This window comes from Schistocerca serialis, chromosome 1, assembly GCF_023864345.2.
Source record: "Schistocerca serialis cubense isolate TAMUIC-IGC-003099 chromosome 1, iqSchSeri2.2, whole genome shotgun sequence".
NCBI classification, from domain to species: Eukaryota; Metazoa; Arthropoda; class Insecta; order Orthoptera; family Acrididae; genus Schistocerca; species Schistocerca serialis.
This window is the reverse complement of record NC_064638.1, coordinates 173,595,993-173,614,266: the sequence shown is the minus strand read 5'-3', so window position 1 is coordinate 173,614,266 and position 18,274 is coordinate 173,595,993. Positions and strand designations below refer to the sequence as shown.

General features: G+C 37.8%; 1 protein-coding gene across 1 annotated transcript in view; it reads right to left on the bottom strand.

Annotated features, from left to right (window-relative positions):
- Nucleotides 1-12,360, bottom strand: part of LOC126464990 (mitochondrial E3 ubiquitin protein ligase 1-like) — a 36,799-nt gene extending 24,439 nt beyond the window's left edge. Inside the window, exon 1 of the mRNA XM_050096273.1 lies at nucleotides 12,087-12,360. Within this exon, the coding sequence (XP_049952230.1) occupies nucleotides 12,087-12,191 (105 nt within the window). The 5' untranslated portion in view covers nucleotides 12,192-12,360. The remainder of the gene's footprint in view (nucleotides 1-12,086) is intronic.
- Between the last annotated feature and the right edge of the window lie 5,914 nt (nucleotides 12,361-18,274).

Sequence of the window (18,274 nt, the reverse complement as noted above, 5' to 3'; positions counted from 1 at the left end):
CTGAAATTTGAGACTCGAAATTCAAGGGGAGAGAAAAGTTTTAGGCCGCACGTCCAAATCGAATCAAAGTTAGTCCATTGTAATATGAGACACAATTTAGGTCGAATGAATGACGATACAGCTACAGTAGTTTGGTTCGAGTCGTAAGCTTAGCATGCGGGGAAGACGCATGCTTAGCATGCGTCAGGCGCTCCGTCCGTATTTATACGGGTACCCTTCCTTTTTCACGTGCTTCGTCTGGTTTGAATCTATAGCTTATTTTGCTTAGATCTGATAAGTGCCGTTTTCTTAGTTATAGGTGTTTACGTCACTCTAAGCTGAAAATGCATTACTGTACTGTGTCATGCATTGTTTGTCGCATTCTGATAGTGCGTGTTTACGGACTGTCGCCGCGCGCGGCATGGCTTGCTTTTGTGCGCGCTAGTGCCGCTAACAATAAAAAAAAGAGAGAGAGGAATCGTCTCATTAGCGAAACAATGGCAAGAGACTGCTATTTGTTGTTACTTACACTGCTGCTTTCTTTGACAATGATCAACAAGAACCAAATAATAGACTGCGTATGATAGAACATGTTCTGAACGAGAGTTAGGCGAAAATTTTTCTCCGTTTGAAAATCTTTGCGGCCGCTTCTTTAGTACATCAAATTCTGCACAGAAATTAGAGTCGTCTTAGATTTGAAAATCTAGTCAGTTGCCGTGCTTCATTTCTGACTGTGTCACTTAATACGAATATAAACATGATACGCATATTCTTCCGCGTTTGCTGTTGTCTCACTCTAGTTTCGTAGTTTATTAGGCAGGCAGGATTTAAATGAGAAACACGAAAGAAAACATGGCAAAATGTTTATATTCATATTATTCTTATGGTGAAGAGAATACTGCATGTGATTCACAATTGATAAAAGTTCCTATTAGCAACCATCTCTTGTCACAGGTAGGAAAAATTTCAGAACGTAGAGTTGGTCATATTGACAAACATCCCTAACAGTCTTGCCAGTCGGATTTTCGTAGTACATTGAAATTCTGCTACATTCGAAGATGAACAATACGGAGTTTGTATTTACTTCGTTGGATAATGTATGAAAATGCAGTGGTCGAAAGTCGGGGCGGAGAAAAAAAGCTCATCTTCCACCTTTTTTTTTTAAAAAAAAATTATTTACTGACGCAGAGGTTTTGGCGCCAGTATTTATCTTTGTGCCTACAAACCATGCCTGTGTAGCGCTACATATATTCGACGGCAGAAGTTAGTTGTGGCGGGCGGCGGCACCTACCGACATTTTTCAGAACTTCCGCTTGCTTTGCACTCGATTCTAAGCCGCAGACGGTTTTTTGGATTACAAAAACCGGAAAAAAAGTGCGGCTTAGATTCGAGTAAATACGGTAGTCAACAGCCTGAAGCCTATTGACAGAGTTACCGGTAATTAAGGTCTTACCAGTGCAAGAATGAATGCGACTGAGGGCTCAATTTATGGCCACCAATTAAGCAGAGAATGCACTGAATCTGTCTGGCAGAGAGAGTAGTTCACTGCACCTTACATGTATGTAGCCAAACCAATTGATCGTTGAGCCATCAGTGCATACCACTTTTGGAACCAAACGTGCATCGAAAATGGCCAGGAATAGGTGGCAAAAAACCATGGTGCCAACAGTCTTTCAGTTCAAATGACTGGTTGAGACAGATCCAATAAAGGGGTACAAACCATGGGGGCATATGCGTTTGCTATTTAACAAGAGGCAACAATGAGGAAGAGTGGAGTTCAGATCAGAGACCCTGTATGCGAACTGTGATCATGAATCCAGTCCTGGGCCTCCCTCACAGGTAAAAAAACACGGTATTCAGATGCTCAGGGGAGCAGCGAATGTGTATGGTATAATGGAGCAGCAGTTTTTAGTGTGTGATCCACAGTGGAGGACCTCAGCCTCCATGAATAGATTGATCACAGTCCTAATCTGAAAGACACCTGTCACAAATTAGACTATATAATGGTGTATTTTGTCCAGGATTTGCAATGCTGAAGACGGTGCCTTGCCAAGCCATATGCTAGACTCCCATAACCAAGACAGGACAGGATCAAAGCGTTGTAAAGCCATATGCACCCCCCCCCCCCCCCCCAAGCTGATGTTACTGAGGTAGCAAAGAGTATTATACAGGTAATCACAGACACTCCAATGGATGGAGGGGAGACGACCTGAGCTGCAAATAGAAAGATCAATGGCCTCAAACCACAGGATGACAGAGACCCACTTGTAGGGAGTGTCTTTGAGAGTGCCCAGCAACCACTTGCTGAACCTGCTCTACAGCAGGTCTGTTCAGCAATCTACTGATGCGAACTGGCTCACACTCATGCCACAGCTGTGAGCAACCAGCCAACTCATGGTGAGTAATGGTAGGGGGAAGACGACGGGAGGAGGAATTTCAATAACACAGCTTAGCTCAAGAAACTCTTAACAAACAGTCAATTCTGCGCCCACTAATATTAATTCTGTGGAGATATAGCTTCATTGTGATTGTGGCAAATGTACTTCCTAAGGCTGTTGCATTGATGAGAAATGACAATGAAATCAAAAAGACGAAGAACATAGGCAGCTAAGTTTGAAACATGATATTTCCTTCAACTGATGCAGCCTTACGACGAATGTCATTTTCAGACAAAGTTTAAATTAACATTGATTTGCATTTGTGCCTATTTTATTCGTAGAATATTTTGATTTGCATTTGTGCCTATTTTATTCGTAGAATACACATTGAAACACTGGATGTCAATGAATACAACTTATTTTACTTTTCATTAAAGCATCAATGTCTGGTGCTATTTTCTGAGCATTACTAATTCAAAGAAAGCTTTTAATTTAAAGTCTGTCAGTGAACTTCTGTGAGTAAATTTCTTTCTTTAAATCACATAAATATGTATGTCCAAACACTGACAATCATAGCTGCAAACACGTGAAGTAATTAAATTTATGTTGGAGACACTTTTTTACAAGTCTACAAGACTTATTTTGTTACGAAACTTAACATGAAACTGTCTGTCACACTGCAGGTCTATAATTTATAACTGTAACTAGGCATCTGCCACTGCCAAGTTGTTGTTGTTGTTGTTGTGGTCTTCAGTCCTGAGACTGGTTTGATGCAGCTCTCCATGCTACTCTATCCTGTGCAAGCTTTTTCATCTCCCAGTACCTACTGCAACCCACATCCTTCTGAACCTGCTTAGTGTATTCATCTCTTGGTCTCCCTCTACGATTTTTACCCTCCACGCTGCCCTCCAATACTAAATTGGTGATCCCTTGATGCCTCAGAACATGTCCTACCAACCGATCCCTTCTTCTGGTCAAGTTGTGCCACAAACTTCTCTTCTCCCCAATCCTATTCAATACTTCCTCATTAGTTATGTGATCTACCCATCTAATCTTCAGCATTCTTCTGTAGCACCACATTTCGAAAGCTTCTATTCTCTTCTTGTCCAAACTATTTATCGTCCATGTTTCACTTCCATACATGGCTACACTCCATACGAATACTTTCAGAAATGACTTCCTGACACTTAAATCAATACTGGATGTTAACAAATTTCTCTTCTTCAGAAATGCTTTCCTTGCCATTGCCAGCCTACATTTTATATCCTCTCTACTTCGACCATCATCAGTTATTTTGCTCCCCAAATAGCAAAACTCCTTTACTACTTTAAGTGCCTCATTTCCTAATCTAATTCCCTCAGCATCACCCGACTTAATTAGACTACATTCCATTATCCTTGTTTTGCTTTTGTTGATGTTCATCTTATATCCTCCTTTCAAGACACTGTCCATTCCATTCAACTGCTCTTCCAAAGCCTTTGCTGTATCTGACAGAATTACAATGTCATCGGCGAACCTCAAAGTTTTTATTTCTTCTCCATGAATTTTAATACCTACTCCGAATTTTTCTTTTGTTTCCTTTACTGCTTGCTCAATATACAGATTGAACAACATCGGGGAGAGGCTACAACCCTGTCTTACTCCCTTCCCAACCACTGCTTCCCTTTCATGTCCCTCGACTCTTATAACTGCCATTTGGTTTCTGTACAAATTGTAAATAGCCTTTCGCTCCCTGTATTTTACCCCTGCCACCTTTAGAATTTGAAAGAGAGTATTCCAGTCAACATTGTCAAAAGCTTTCTCTAAGTCTACAAATGCTAGAAATGTAGGTTTGCCTTTCCTTAATCTTTCTTCTAAGATAAGTCGTAAGGTCAGTATTGCCTCACGTGTTCCAGTGTTTCTACGGAATCCAAACTGATCTTCCCCGAGGTTGGCTTCTACTAGTTTTTCCATTCGTCTGTAAAGAATTCGTGTTAGTATTTTGCAGCTGTGACTTATTAAGCTGATAGTTCGGTAATTTTCACATCTGTCAACATCTGCTTTCTTTGGGATTGGAATTATTATATTCTTCTTGAAGTCTGAGGGTATTTCGCCTGTTTCATACATCTTGCTCACCAGATGGTAGAGTTTTGTCAGGACTGGCTCTCCCACGGCCGTCAGTAGTTCCAATGGAATATTGTCTACTCCGGGGGCCTTGTTTCGACTCAGGTCTTTCAGTGCTCTGTCAAACTCTTCACGCAGTATCGTATCTCCCATTTCATCTTCATCTACATCCTCTTCCATTTCCATAATATTGTCCTCAAGTACATCGCCCTTGTATAGACCCTCTATATACTCCTTCCACCTTTCTGCTTTCCCTTCTTTGCTTAGAACTGGGTTTCCGTCTGAGCTCTTGATATTCATACAAGTCGTTCTCTTATCTCCAAAGGTCTCTTTAATTTTCCTTTAGGCGGTATCTATCTTACCCCTAGTGAGATAGGCCTCTACATCCTTACATTTGTCCTCTAGCCATCCCTGCTTAGCCATTTTGCACTTCCTGTCGATCTCATTTTTGAGACGTTTGTATTCCTTTTTGCCTGTTTCACTTACTGCATTTTTATATTTTCTCCTTTCATCAATTAAATTCAATATTTCTTCTGTTACCCAAGGATTTCTACTAGCCCTCGTCTTTTTACCTACTTGATCCTCTGCTGCCTTCACTACTTCATCCCTCAAAGCTACCCATTCTTCTTCTACTGTATTTATTTCCCCCATTCCTGTCAATTGCTCCCTTATGCTCTCCCTGAATCTCTGTACAACCTCTGGTTCTTTTAGTTTATCCAGGTCCCATCTCCTTAAATTCCCACCTTTTTGCAGTTTCTTCAGTTTTAATCTACAGGTCGTAACCAATAGATTGTGGTCAGAGTCCACATCTGCCCCTGGAAATGTCTTACAATTTAAAACCTGGTTCCTAAATCTCTGTCTTACCATTATATAATCTATCTGATGCCAAGTTATAAAATTGATATTAATGTTTCTGACCAACGCTTGTAAGTCCGTGACCTGGCCATAACGCCGCTTTGCACCAATTTTAAAAGAGCTACTATTCATTTTAAGTACTGAGCCATTAAGTACATGTGATTGCATTTAAGGCTTTGGACAACTTAACACATGGTTATTCCTCTGAAGACAGCACAGAATTAGCACTTCCCCTGCACTACGTCATTACACCCAACAGCCTATTTTACCACGAGTGCTCACTACGCAAGCAGTGAGTGAGTGTGCCTAGCTACCTCGTGAACTGACCTCCTCTACAGCATGACTCAAGGGATCTGAGTGCTTGCTACACCACACAGATTACTTGGATTCTCCTGCCCAGTTCTGGTTTCCCTGTACTCTGGTGATTGTAACTAGCCCTGCAATATATCCTTGCTTCCTGATGTCCTTCTGTACCATCCCTGACCTAATCTCTTTGGCAATTTCCCATTCATCCTATCTGCCATCGAACTCGCTGCCAGTAGGTCTCCCTTATTCTGGGGTCTGAATAACTTATTTTTCCTTTTTTTAACAATTCCAAGCCTACCCCCTCTCCTCTCCAACAACAGAGCTATTAGTCTGAAGGCTAGTGTCCTTTTCTTTTAAGTGAATTTATCGACAGTACTACGTGTTTCACCTGCTGAAGGTAAGTAAAATGTGAACACCAGTCTGATGATATAGACCAGAGATTTATGTATTTCCTATAAAGTACTCAACTAATAACTTAATAATATATTTTATAATCTCCCTTAAAGTTATACTGAATACCCTGAGTAATGTTCGCTCTCTCTTTTTTTTTTTTCTCTTTTTGCTGCAATTCATGTCAGTAGCATCAGTGAACAAGCTTTTTAATGATCTTCATTGCTTTGTTTTTAATTACAATTTTATTTTTCCTTTCTTTAAGAATTTTTTACAAATACCCTCAGTTAGATATAGACTATAACGTTTTAACAAATACAAAATTTAAAATATGACATCTATTAAAAATTTAAATATTTTATTTTTTGTTGATTTGTTAAAATGTTACAAACCTCTCTAAATGAGGGCATTTGTAAAAATTTCTTAAGGAAAGGAAAAATAAAATTGTAACTAAACAAAACAAAAATCATTAAAAAGCTTGTTCAAAATACTATTGGACATGATTAACACATACACACTTCCGAGCTTAATTTAATCTGTAATTTGGAAAAATGAAATACGAAACATTTTAACTTATTGCAAACTTCAAAATCGTTTTGAAAATATGAATAGCCATAGGATGTTATCTGTCTTGACAAATGGTAATGTGGAAAAACTAATGTCAGCAATGACAATATCATCATAACTCCTTAAACTACCAAATATTTCTTCATAAAAATGAGAGAATAAGAAATTGTTTTGAATCTCTATACATTATTTTCTCCCATACTACCACCCTGTATAGTCTTGCAATTGCACAGAATACTGTTTGGTCATTGTACTTGTGAAAGTACAATCAGAGTGGGCAAATTTTTTAAGTTAGACCTATCTACACTCAATGTAGAAAAGCTGGACACTTAAATATTTAAAATGTTTGCTAACATTGAGTAAATGTAATGCAAAATTGATTTTTATGAGTCAAAATAAGCAAGCAGGAAAACAATTTTTGATTTTGTTCAAGCATTTTATAATGAAATTAAATATAGAAAATGCATTTTCCTGTTTCTAATGTTTTTCACACATATTTACTTTCAACTCTATTTTAGATCCGACAATATTACGAAAAGGATGGATTGTTACTCACCATACAAGAGAGTAGTCGAGTCACAGACAGACACAACAAAAAGACTACTAAACAAGTAACTTTCCGGTCAGAAGGCCTCCTTCTGAATTAGACAACATACAACACATTCATGCAGACACAGCTTACACACACGCGACCACTGGCTCTGGCTGCCGAGACAAGACTGCAAGCAACTCTACGTGAAGGGAGAAGCGATCTGGGTGGTAGGGGTAAGGAGGAGGCTGGAGAGGGGAGGGAGAGCGGGGTAAAGTTGGAAGATGGTAAAGTGCTGTTTGTGAGAGCATACAGAGTGAGATGGAGAGAGGGTAGAGCAGTTAGTGCAGTTGGGAGGTTAGACAGATGGCTGGGGAGGGAGATTGCGGGAGGAGAGAAGTAAAAAGACTGTGGGTGTGCTCGTAGAATTGAAGCCTGTGTAGTGATGAAGAGGAAAAGGGAAGAAAATAAGTGGATGAAGAACAATGAATAACAAAGGCTGAGGCCAGGAGGGTTACAGGAACATAGGATATACTGCATGGAGAGTTCCCATCTGCGCAATTCAGAAAAGCTGATGTTGGTCAGAAGTACCCAGATGGCACAGGATGTGAAGCAATAATGACTCAACTCTTAGCTTACGTCACTGTCAGTATCCCGAAGGTGTAATGCTTCAATAGTCACTACTACCATTGGGTCTAGTGCAGCAGGGGATACAACCCGTCGGCTTTGGACAATGACGTCACAAATCGCCAGAGAGCAGTTTACCATTTTCGCTTTTGCTGTTATGTTTCAGTTTCGTTTTTTTACTGATTGCTTAATAAAGTGGATCTGTTTATTCTATCTCGTGAGATTTTTTTTTTAAAAGCCAAAAAACACTTATCAGCCACTGAAGGGAGCTACAACACTAAGAAGAATCGCTTCTCGATTGGCCACTTGTGACGTCATTGTCCAAAGCCGACGGGTTGTATCCCCTGCTACACTAGTCCCCTACCATTTATCTTGTGGCTCTTGACATATACACAAAAACATCAGGTATACCTCTGTGCACCTCTTTCCTGTAACACTACTTAAGGTGAAACAAATAATTTTCAAATTAGGGCAGTAAATACACATGCATACTTCCTTCACTGGCTGGTGTTTCACCCATTTTGGTAATTTTGTGAGACCAATTTTTAAATTTGGGTTTTCCTTTCTCACTAGGAGATATGCTTCTCTTGCTGAACTTTTCATACATCTTTTACCTTTTCCACCATTCCCACTTACAGAAGAAACATCAGCCATACTGGCAATTTACCTTCTGCACTCTTCGTCATCATTTAGGTAACATTCCTAAGCAAAGTTAACTGGATCATCTTGCAATGAGTGTTCACAGTAGAAATCTGAACTTGCCCAAACATCATTTTCTTTCTTTATATCATGGGTTTTTGTAATTAAGTAATGTGAGCATTTTGCAATAGCTGCTTGGGGCAGCTATCTGGTATCAGTTATATTTTCTTAGGATAAGTGGCTGCTGTGTTTAGGTTTTGACACCACATATCACATTTGTTGCCCATATTTGTTTTCTGTTCCCATTGCATCTACTTATACATTTCATAAATTTTTGGTGATGCTTGTGTGAAACCTTTTTCCAGTTCTTTCACCTTCCATTTTACAGTGTTTTCTTCTTGTGCTTCTTATCTTGCCAGATATTAGAGGCTACAGCAGAAATGTTAACATTCAACCCATCAACAACTTCACCTTCAGGAATATAAACATCTGCACAGTCTTTTTCAGTTCCACATTCTAGTTACTGATCTTTCAGGTAGTTGCCACAAAATTTTTTGCTGAGGTGAGTATAGCAATTTCTGCACAATATATGTGTTGGTAACAGAGTTACTTGAGAACCAAGATATTTCTGTGGCAACTCTGCCACATTCCCAAAAACTGTGAAGTAGGCCTATTTCTTATGCCTGTTCTCGTAGTCCACACCACATCCTTTCACTGCTGTATTCCATCACCAGTACCCTATCTAACAAAGTTCAGACTACACACAGAACTAAACAGAATGACTCATGTGCACATTCCGAGTGTTTCAAACAAACAAAAGAGTGCTTGGCTCAGAGTTGCACAAATGCTTATTTTACACTAGAAATTATGTGCTAAATACGCAGAATGTTGAATACTTTCTAACACTTTACACATAACAAATCACCCACTCTGATTGTGCCAACTATTAACACAATAAATAATATACTGTGCAGTTTTTATAAGTTTTCTGATGGGGTTGAGTAAATAATTTGTAAAAACTCATAAAAATCTTCTTTTTTTTAAAAAAAATTGTTATTAAATATTTAAGTCATAAAGATAGCTGTAGGTGAGAAGACATTGTTAGTAGCTAGACAGTCGCATGTGGTAATATAACAGGAAAGATGTAGGGAAGATGCCATTCTGTCTTATGAAACAAAAAAAAAATCTAAAAGTCTGTATTTTCTTAGTTAAAATAAGTTAAAAGCCCATCAGTATGCCTCTCAACTAAGTCTGAGCACACTAGGAGAGATTTTAAAATAATCCAACAACCTGCCAGGTCTCCAGTACTTTTATTAGTTACATTTTTTAGTTTTCCGCTTTATTAAGTGTAACCTTGTACGAATATGAAAAGTGGATGATAAACAGTTCAGAAATACACACTTTTCACAGAGCTGTAAATTAAAAAAAGAAATCACGAGAAAAAGAAAATATTTTATTTCTTAATATATATGATTTAGACGTCTGCTTTCCCAGAGAAATTAATGATAATGAATTAACATGCATTGTATGAATAAGATGAAATCAAATTACCCACGTCATGCTTTACCTTGCAAAAATAGTGAAAACTACTCTCAGAATATCAACACTCTCTCCACAATTCATTTTCTCTCCAAAAGAAATGAGAATTCAGGACCTGCCAACGTACAATGTTGTCACATGAGTGAGACATAACATTTCCTAAATCCAGTCCAAAGTGAAAGCTTTTACTTTCCTTACCATTAAATGTAGGCCTAACTGATTTATGTCCCAATGACTGGTACTCCTATTTTCATGAGCAAAACTTCTGTCTCATAACTGATTAGTTTTATCGACAAAATTGTTCTTTGGTATAAATGATTGCTTGCGTAGTTTCAATCAACATGGAAAAAAGAAGCATCTTCAATGGAGGACAAAAGTACTGCAGCCATTGCATAAGAATACTGGTCTAGGAGTTCACAAAACAAAGCAAAGCAAATTTCAAATGTGAAAAGTGATAAATATTTCTTGTCTTCCGATAAGCTTCCCTTGTTGGCTGTCAGCATTTTATATCCTGTTCACTTCAATCATTTTGCTGGCAATTCAGCAAAACTTCTATTACTTATAATATCTTGTTAGCCTATATATTTTAATTCTCTCGGCATAACAAGATTTTTAATTCAATTAAATTCCATTATCTGTAATTTACTGCTGCTTATATGTTAACACAAAATATAAATCCAGAGTTATTAAGTCTTTTCTAAAGGTATTTGTCTGGAGTGTCACCTTGTACAAATATGAAACATGAATGATAAACATTTCAGAAAAGAATGGAATAGAGTATTCTTAAATGTAATGCTACAAATGAAAACACAAGATGGGTAGGTTGATCTCCCATTGAATACACACTACTTTGAATAGGGGAGAAACGAGCTTCATAGCACAACTTGACTTAAAGAAGGGATAAGGTGTTAATGAGATGTTCACAGACATCAAAGAATAGTTAATTTGGTAATGTACTGAGCATGTGTGTAGGTACCACGGGAGGGAGTTAAAAAATTGTGGAGAAGGCCACAGCTTGAATACGGTAAAATAGTTCACGTGGATGTTGGTTGCAGTAGTTATGCAGAAAGGAAGAGACCTGCACATGATAGACTACTGTGGACAGCTGCAACAACAACTACTCCAACATCATCATCATCACACATCCAGTAATTTGAGAAGAACCAATATGCATGGATGTGCCCACTATACATTCAACAACATTTTGATCCACTCAACTCAGGATTAAAAAATGTTCATTGTTTGGTCTGAATGGAAACTGTGGTTTGCACAGCAGTGCCATACAGCAGACCACATAAAAAATGGTCCACTGTATCTGATGAACTCCATACTATCTCATGGTTTAAACATTAATTCTTTTAAGTGCTCTAAACAATTTTATTTTGAAACTTCTTGGCATATTAAAACTGTGTGCCAGACAAGGCTCAAGGCTGGGATAACTTTGTGCTGTGTGCCATGTTTATGTGCTAAACATAGGTTTTTCAGAAAGAAAATTAATAATTAACGTAATTATTAAGACCATTATTTACAGTGGTACAGCAAGTGCCACAATTCTTCCCAAGAATTTTTAGACCAGCTTTTCCTGTGTAGTTTGCTTCCAGTATTGAGGAGAGTTGAACTGATGTATCATGTAGGCCTACAGTTTTAGATATAGTTCACTTTCCAGGCATTTTTGCTGACTGATGCACAAGAAATTTGCAGCTGTGTGCATGAGTATGATTAAATGCCTCCACTGCTTGAGAAAAATTTCCATAAGTGTTCTCTTTGATTAGTCTACAAGCACATTCTCAGTTTTCACAGCAGTTCTCCAGAGGAAAATCAATATACAACAATACGCAAAGAACCTGTCTTTCTGTGTAAGTTGTCAATGTATCAGCAGTGCACATCATTGCGAATGATCTCTTAACATCACATTACCTAAATTGATCTCTCTGACGTACAGTGTGCTGCTGTTACAAACGTGACGGTAATGATCTGATACCTTAAAAATACTATCTATAACGAAAGTTGTTCTTGATTAAGAACGCTAGATACAGCTCTCTCTAAATCGTCTTTTGCATGATAAGTGCAAGGTCACTCGTCCCGTGTAAACTCTCTAATCCATGTTTCATTAACATGTAAACGGAATTAATTGAAAAAAACCTTAACATCTACTTAATGAAGAAAGACATTACCTGTAACGCTTTAGTTGCACGTCGACCCTTTATGTACTGTTTGAGGCATATTCCGAAAACAAGTGCGTCGATTCCAAGTCCTATAACGTGCCAGGAGTATTCCATCTTATATTAAAACCAAGGGAACGTTGTGACTTTTTTTCCTTCTTAAACGTATTTACATTTAGATTTAGCTATCATATTTCACACCGCCTCAAACACCCACTCTCATCAGTAGCAACAATTGGGAATCACATCCCCCACCCCACCCTTGTCAGTGACCAAGGATGAGTAGCAATTCAGTCTTATCAGGTGTCGAGAAGGAGTCATGGTCGAACTTGTGTATAGCGGTTGACGTGCAATTGCGGCTCCACGCTTATCAAGTGAGCCGGCTCTGGCAGGACATACGAATTGCAGTGATATTCACGGGGTGTGCAACACAAGAGCGGCATGATCGTTACGACCTACCACCACACTGTAATATCACTGGAAGTATATGTAGAATTAAATGCAGCTCTAAAATAGAGATCTTATATTTACTGTATTAATTCCTCGTTCCCTGGTGGTGATACTAACTGAATCCAAAAGCGTCCTACACAAAGTAGGGGAAGGTGGGGGAATTACACGCATGTGGGTAATCCCACGCAGGCTGATTTATGCAGTTTGAATGGCGCAAGCTGTTCCCAGTTGGTACTACACCCTGCCGGCAGGAGTAACAACTACTATACAGCTTACGCCAGCCATTTTCCAGTGGCATTGTTGGAGCAGTGAAGTATTGTTTATTTTCGGCGTGTCTGATGTAATTTTGGTCAGCTCTGTTTTGGAAGGTAAGTGCTACTATAAGTTGCTTTAATGTAATTCTTGCGTATCAACTACTAACCCTAGATGAAACCTTTAATTTTATCTTAGATTTGTCCCGTTCTTTGAATTAGGTGCCGAGCTATGCTTAGGTTAGTCATCGAACTTACGGTGGGGTAATACCACGCAGCTGTTGAAGTGCATGGTATTCCCCCTTGCAGGTTATATTTTCAATACTAACGAGGTTTTTTTTTTTTTTAATTTCAGATGGGTAGATATTATAAAAGATAACCCAGAAAGCAAAATGGACGCAAGAGGAACTTTGTAAGGCTCTTGACGCCATCAAATCTGGAAGAAAAATAAGAGAAGTATCAAGAGCTTTCGGCATTCATGAAGCTACACTGCGAACGAGAATGAAGGTTAAAAATACCGAGGGTCCAAAACTTGGAAGAAACCCAACATTTTCGACAGAACAGGAAATTGAGATTAGGGATCATATTATTACAATGGCCAAGCTGTTCTATGGCATTACATGCATCCAGCTGCGAAAGATTGCATTTGAGTATGCAGAGGCTAACAACATTGCAAACAATTTTGATAAATCATCTCGGTTAGCTGGAAAGGATTGGCTAGCTCTATTTTTAAAAAGAAACCCACGTATTAGCATGAGAAAACCTGAAGCAACTAGCATTAACAGAATACAGGCATTTAATGAAGAAGAGGTTAATGCATATTTTAAAAATTTAGAACGTGTCTTTGAAAAATATAAATTTAAAGAGGGGCGAGTGTTCAACGTCGATGAAACGGGCATAAATACTGTACAAAAGCCTGACAGGTCCGCAGTTCGTGGTCGTGCGGTAGCGTTCTCGCTTCCCGCGCCCGGGTTCCTGGGTTCGATTCCCGACGGGGTCAGGGATTTTCTCTGCCTCGTGATGACTGGGTGTTGTGTGATGTCCTTAGGTTAGTTAGGTTTAAGTAGTTCTAAGTTCTAGGGGACTGATGACCATAGATGTTAAGTCCCATAGTGCTCAGAGCCATTTGAACCATTTTTGAAAAGCCTGACAGAATTTTGGCTCCTGAAGGTGTTAAACAAATAGGTGGGGCCACATCTTGGGAAAGGGGGAAAAACGTGACTGTGATATGTTGTTTCAGTGCTGCTGGTACCTACATACCCTCCCTATGTTTATTTTCCCCAGGAAGAGGATGTCAAAGCTCTTAAGTAAAGGTGGACCAGTTGGAGCAATATATGGTTGTTCCGTCAATGGCTGGTCCAATGAGTCATTATTTTTCGAATGGATCCAACATTTTCAGAATAATGTAAAATCAACTATTGATGACCCTGTGCTGCTGATTTTAGATAATCACAGCAGCCACATTTCACTTGATATTTTTGAATTTTGCAAAAAACATTCTATTGTCATGGTAACCATACCTCCACACACTTCTCACAAGCTTCAACCACTAGATGTTACATTCTTTTCCTCTTTGAAATCAGCCTTCAATCGTGAATGTGACATGTATATGAAGTCACAGGTGTATAAAAAATTACTCCATACGAGTTAGCAGAACTTTTTAATAAGGCATATATTAAGGTCCCTACCATGGACAAAGGGCAGTCAGGGTTTAAGGCATGTGGGATTTGCCCTTTCAATCAAAACAAATTTCAGCATGACGACTTACAATAATGTGAGATCTTCAGAGATGTTGTCCTTGAAGATGAAGAGGTTCCGAATGCAACAAATGGAAATGAAGTGGTTGCATCTACAAACGAGCCGCATATCCCCAAAAGAAATCAAGAACAGATTCCTGGATCTTCAGCAGAAGATGTTCCACTTCTAGTAGGCCTAGAAGAGGTCACAATAACACCAACTAAAAGTGCATGTGTCTAGCACTTCAGTGTATTTGACATATCTCCTGTTCCAAAACAAAAACAAGTTCTTCCTAAGATGAAACAAGCCAAGGGAAAGCCGAAGGGAAAGTCAGTGATCCTTACAGAACTCCAGAGAAGAATAAACTGCTAACGGAGTTATCAATAAAGAAACGAAAAGAAGCAATGAAAAAGAAAGCTGAAGGAAACAAAAAAAGAAATATAAAGGATAAAGCAGATAAGTGCAGAAATCTGCAACTTAAAAAAGGCTCAAAGAAGGAACAGACATTATATAAGAAGAAACACCACCAAGAAAGTGAAAGTAGCAGCGAGGATGACCTAAATCTGGTCTTGCAGAACATTTGTGATGACAATGAAATGGATGATATTGATCCATTGGCGATTTCAGAAGATGTCTGTTTAGTTTGTGGAGAGTTTAGGAGAGATGGAGAACTATGGCACCGATGTATTTATTGTAGCAGATGGAGTCATGAAGAATGTAGTGGTTACAAGTGCGATCTTTGCTGTATGAGAAAATGAACTCTTTTTCACATCAATAAAAATGTAAAAAACGAAAATTATAAGAGATGTTTGTAGAATTACATTATTTCGTTCTTAAATATACTGTTTACTATTTGTAGTAACTAATAAGCAAATAAAAATAGCAATTATTGTACATTTTTATAGTTTGTTTGTTTTACATGTTATTACCAGTACTTTGCGTGTCATTACCCTCAGGTGTGGGGAATACCACGCATTTGCACTTTTTTTTATTTTAATGTTCAAAATTAGGGTAATGTATATAACAATTTACAGACGTATGGAATATGTGGAGAAATGTCCATTGTATGGTATGTACTTATTTTCGTAGGTTTTAATGACATAACGAATGGTTCACATCGATTTTTCCTTAGGTGTGTGTATTTCCCCCACTCTCCCCTATCATCTTCTTCCACATCACTGGTATTCGAACTGCTTATGGCCACTGTTCACTATTTTAATCGCAAGAATAGCAAAACCAAAACTTTTAAGAAAGTTGAGAATACATAGCACTGCATAAATTCGAGCTCTTCAGATTTATCAAGGAAAAAATACCCATTCTTTATGTCACTGAGTGAAGTATAGGAGCAACAGTAGAATTACTATATGAACTGCAGAACACTGAGAAACGTTACAAACAAAAAAGTTACTGAAGATAAATTTGCATTGTGTTAACGTCGGTATCTATTGCCTGTCTTGTAACAGAAAAATAGTAATGCTTTTGTGCCTCAGCTGTATACGTTTTCTCGGGGTGCTTATGGTGCACTGTTTTCCTAATCTTTGCAGAGAACAGGCTCTATGAGTCAACATATTTTCCCCTACAACAATGCAGGGACCATGTCTTTGATGATGGAGTCAACAGCAGCTAACGTAGATTTCAGACTTGACATTTGGCGTTTTAAAACCTCCAGCTGCCTTGAAGAACATATAGTGTCAGTCAGATCAGAAAAATTTTGCTTCATTTTCTCCTTCTGCTGATTTAAATCAGAAGGCACAATACTTTCTCTGTTGAGTTCGTCCAGAACGCTTTCTTTCAAGCTTACTAATCCCCCTTCTCCAAACATGCGTAATATATTTTCGAGGATGTCATCGTTAACAGGACAAAAGTTATTAACATTTGCTGCAATGGATGGTTGACTCATTTTATACAGGCAGACAGAAAGAATGTGCTTACTTATTCAAGTAAAGATATTAGCAGTAATAGCACCTGTGATGCTGGGATCGCGCCAGATGATTTCAACACTTTCTTTATTAATTTTGGCAATACGAATAACACTGCTGCAACTGAACATATGACAACCTGCTTAATTCAAATCATGGGAACTCCTTAATACAAAATTTTGAAGATATAACTCCTGGCTTTAAATGGAAGAAAGTAAAAGTAACCAATATAACATCTGCAATATCAAAATTAAATTACTCAAAATCGAAAGAAATTTATGGTTTCTCCAATTTTGTGATCAAAACAATTGTGGATGTAACAGCACATCCACTTCATTCTCTAATAAAACGGATGTTTGTCATTAGCTGTTACCCTTCATACTTAAAAATGACAGTTATTACTGCTTGGCAATAAAAAGGTGACAAGTCTTTCCATAGAATTTGCCGCTCAATCTCTCTAGTGCACAACATTTCAAAAGACCTGGAATATTGCATACAACTCCAAATGAATGAACATATGTCTGTGAATAATATTCTTAGCAACACTCAGTATGGCTTCAGGTCCAATTTGTCAACAGCAAAAGCAGTTACAAAAGTTGTTTCATTTAGCCAACACTATCGTCATTTGAATCAATTATCTGTTAATGCTATCCTTGTGGATCTCAGTAAGGCATTTGGCACTGCCAACCATAGAATACTATTAGAAAAACTCTAATGCTATGGTTTTAGAATTACTCACAATCAGATCCTACCAGACTGACAGAAAGCAAACAATGCAATTCAACAATATGGGATCATGCCTTCCACATCATGCAAGGTGTGACACAAGGTTCTGTGTAAATGATTAGATCAGCGCTATGTTGTGGAAATCCACACTCTATTTAGATGATAAGACCTTTGTTGCATCTGGGAAAGACTTAGCAACATTAAAGCAGTAATGTAGGGATCATTAGAGAGCAGCCAGTAAGTGCTTCCAAACCAATGAATTTCGTGTTAATAATGAGAAACAACTGCAAATTTTCTCTTTAACGTAAGAAGGTGTAGGTTGCATGTCCTGTCAACATTTTCCAATAAGATTAAAAAAATCGCAAAGTTTCGAGTAAATATCTTGAACATTGTCCGAAATTATGATAAAAATAAGTATTTTCCCAAAATATCAGAAATCACAATGGATATGATCAACAGAGGTCACTGAGCGAAAGTACATGTTTTTTCGTCCATTTTCATCACTTTTCCGTCCATTATCCGCAAATATTATTATTTCAAATATTGTCACTATTTTCTAGTTTTTCATATGTTTTTTGAAACTGTTTTTAATGACCAATCATTTCCCTATCTTTCTGTCAAGTTATCATGACTTTTTCATCATCTTGCGAAATGTGCTAGAACACACAAATTTCATCTACTCGAAATAATTAATTAAAACAATAAACATCGAAAATATTTCAAGTATAAAATCAGATAAATAAGCTTCAAATCATTTCCTCAGCATCACTTCTTTTTTTCTTGAATATACAGATATGAAAAAGGAAAACCCAGTAAAACAAGGTAAAATCTTTTCATTTGTCTCATTTATTTCCTTAAAAATTTTATTATAATTTTTTTCTAGATAAATGGGTCTCTTCAGTGTTTTGGAAGAGTTCGAAAGTTCTATTATTAAATATATTTTAATGAAACATCAACTGTGTTATCTGATAAATCTATGAAAATGTTAATTATCACCTGTGCATTCTAGATTGAAAAGTATAATAAGGGGTTTTGTTCGAATGTTAGTGATGTTATGAGTTTAAAAGACGATTATGATGTCTAGGAATAAAATGTAAAAATCAAAGAACATTTAATT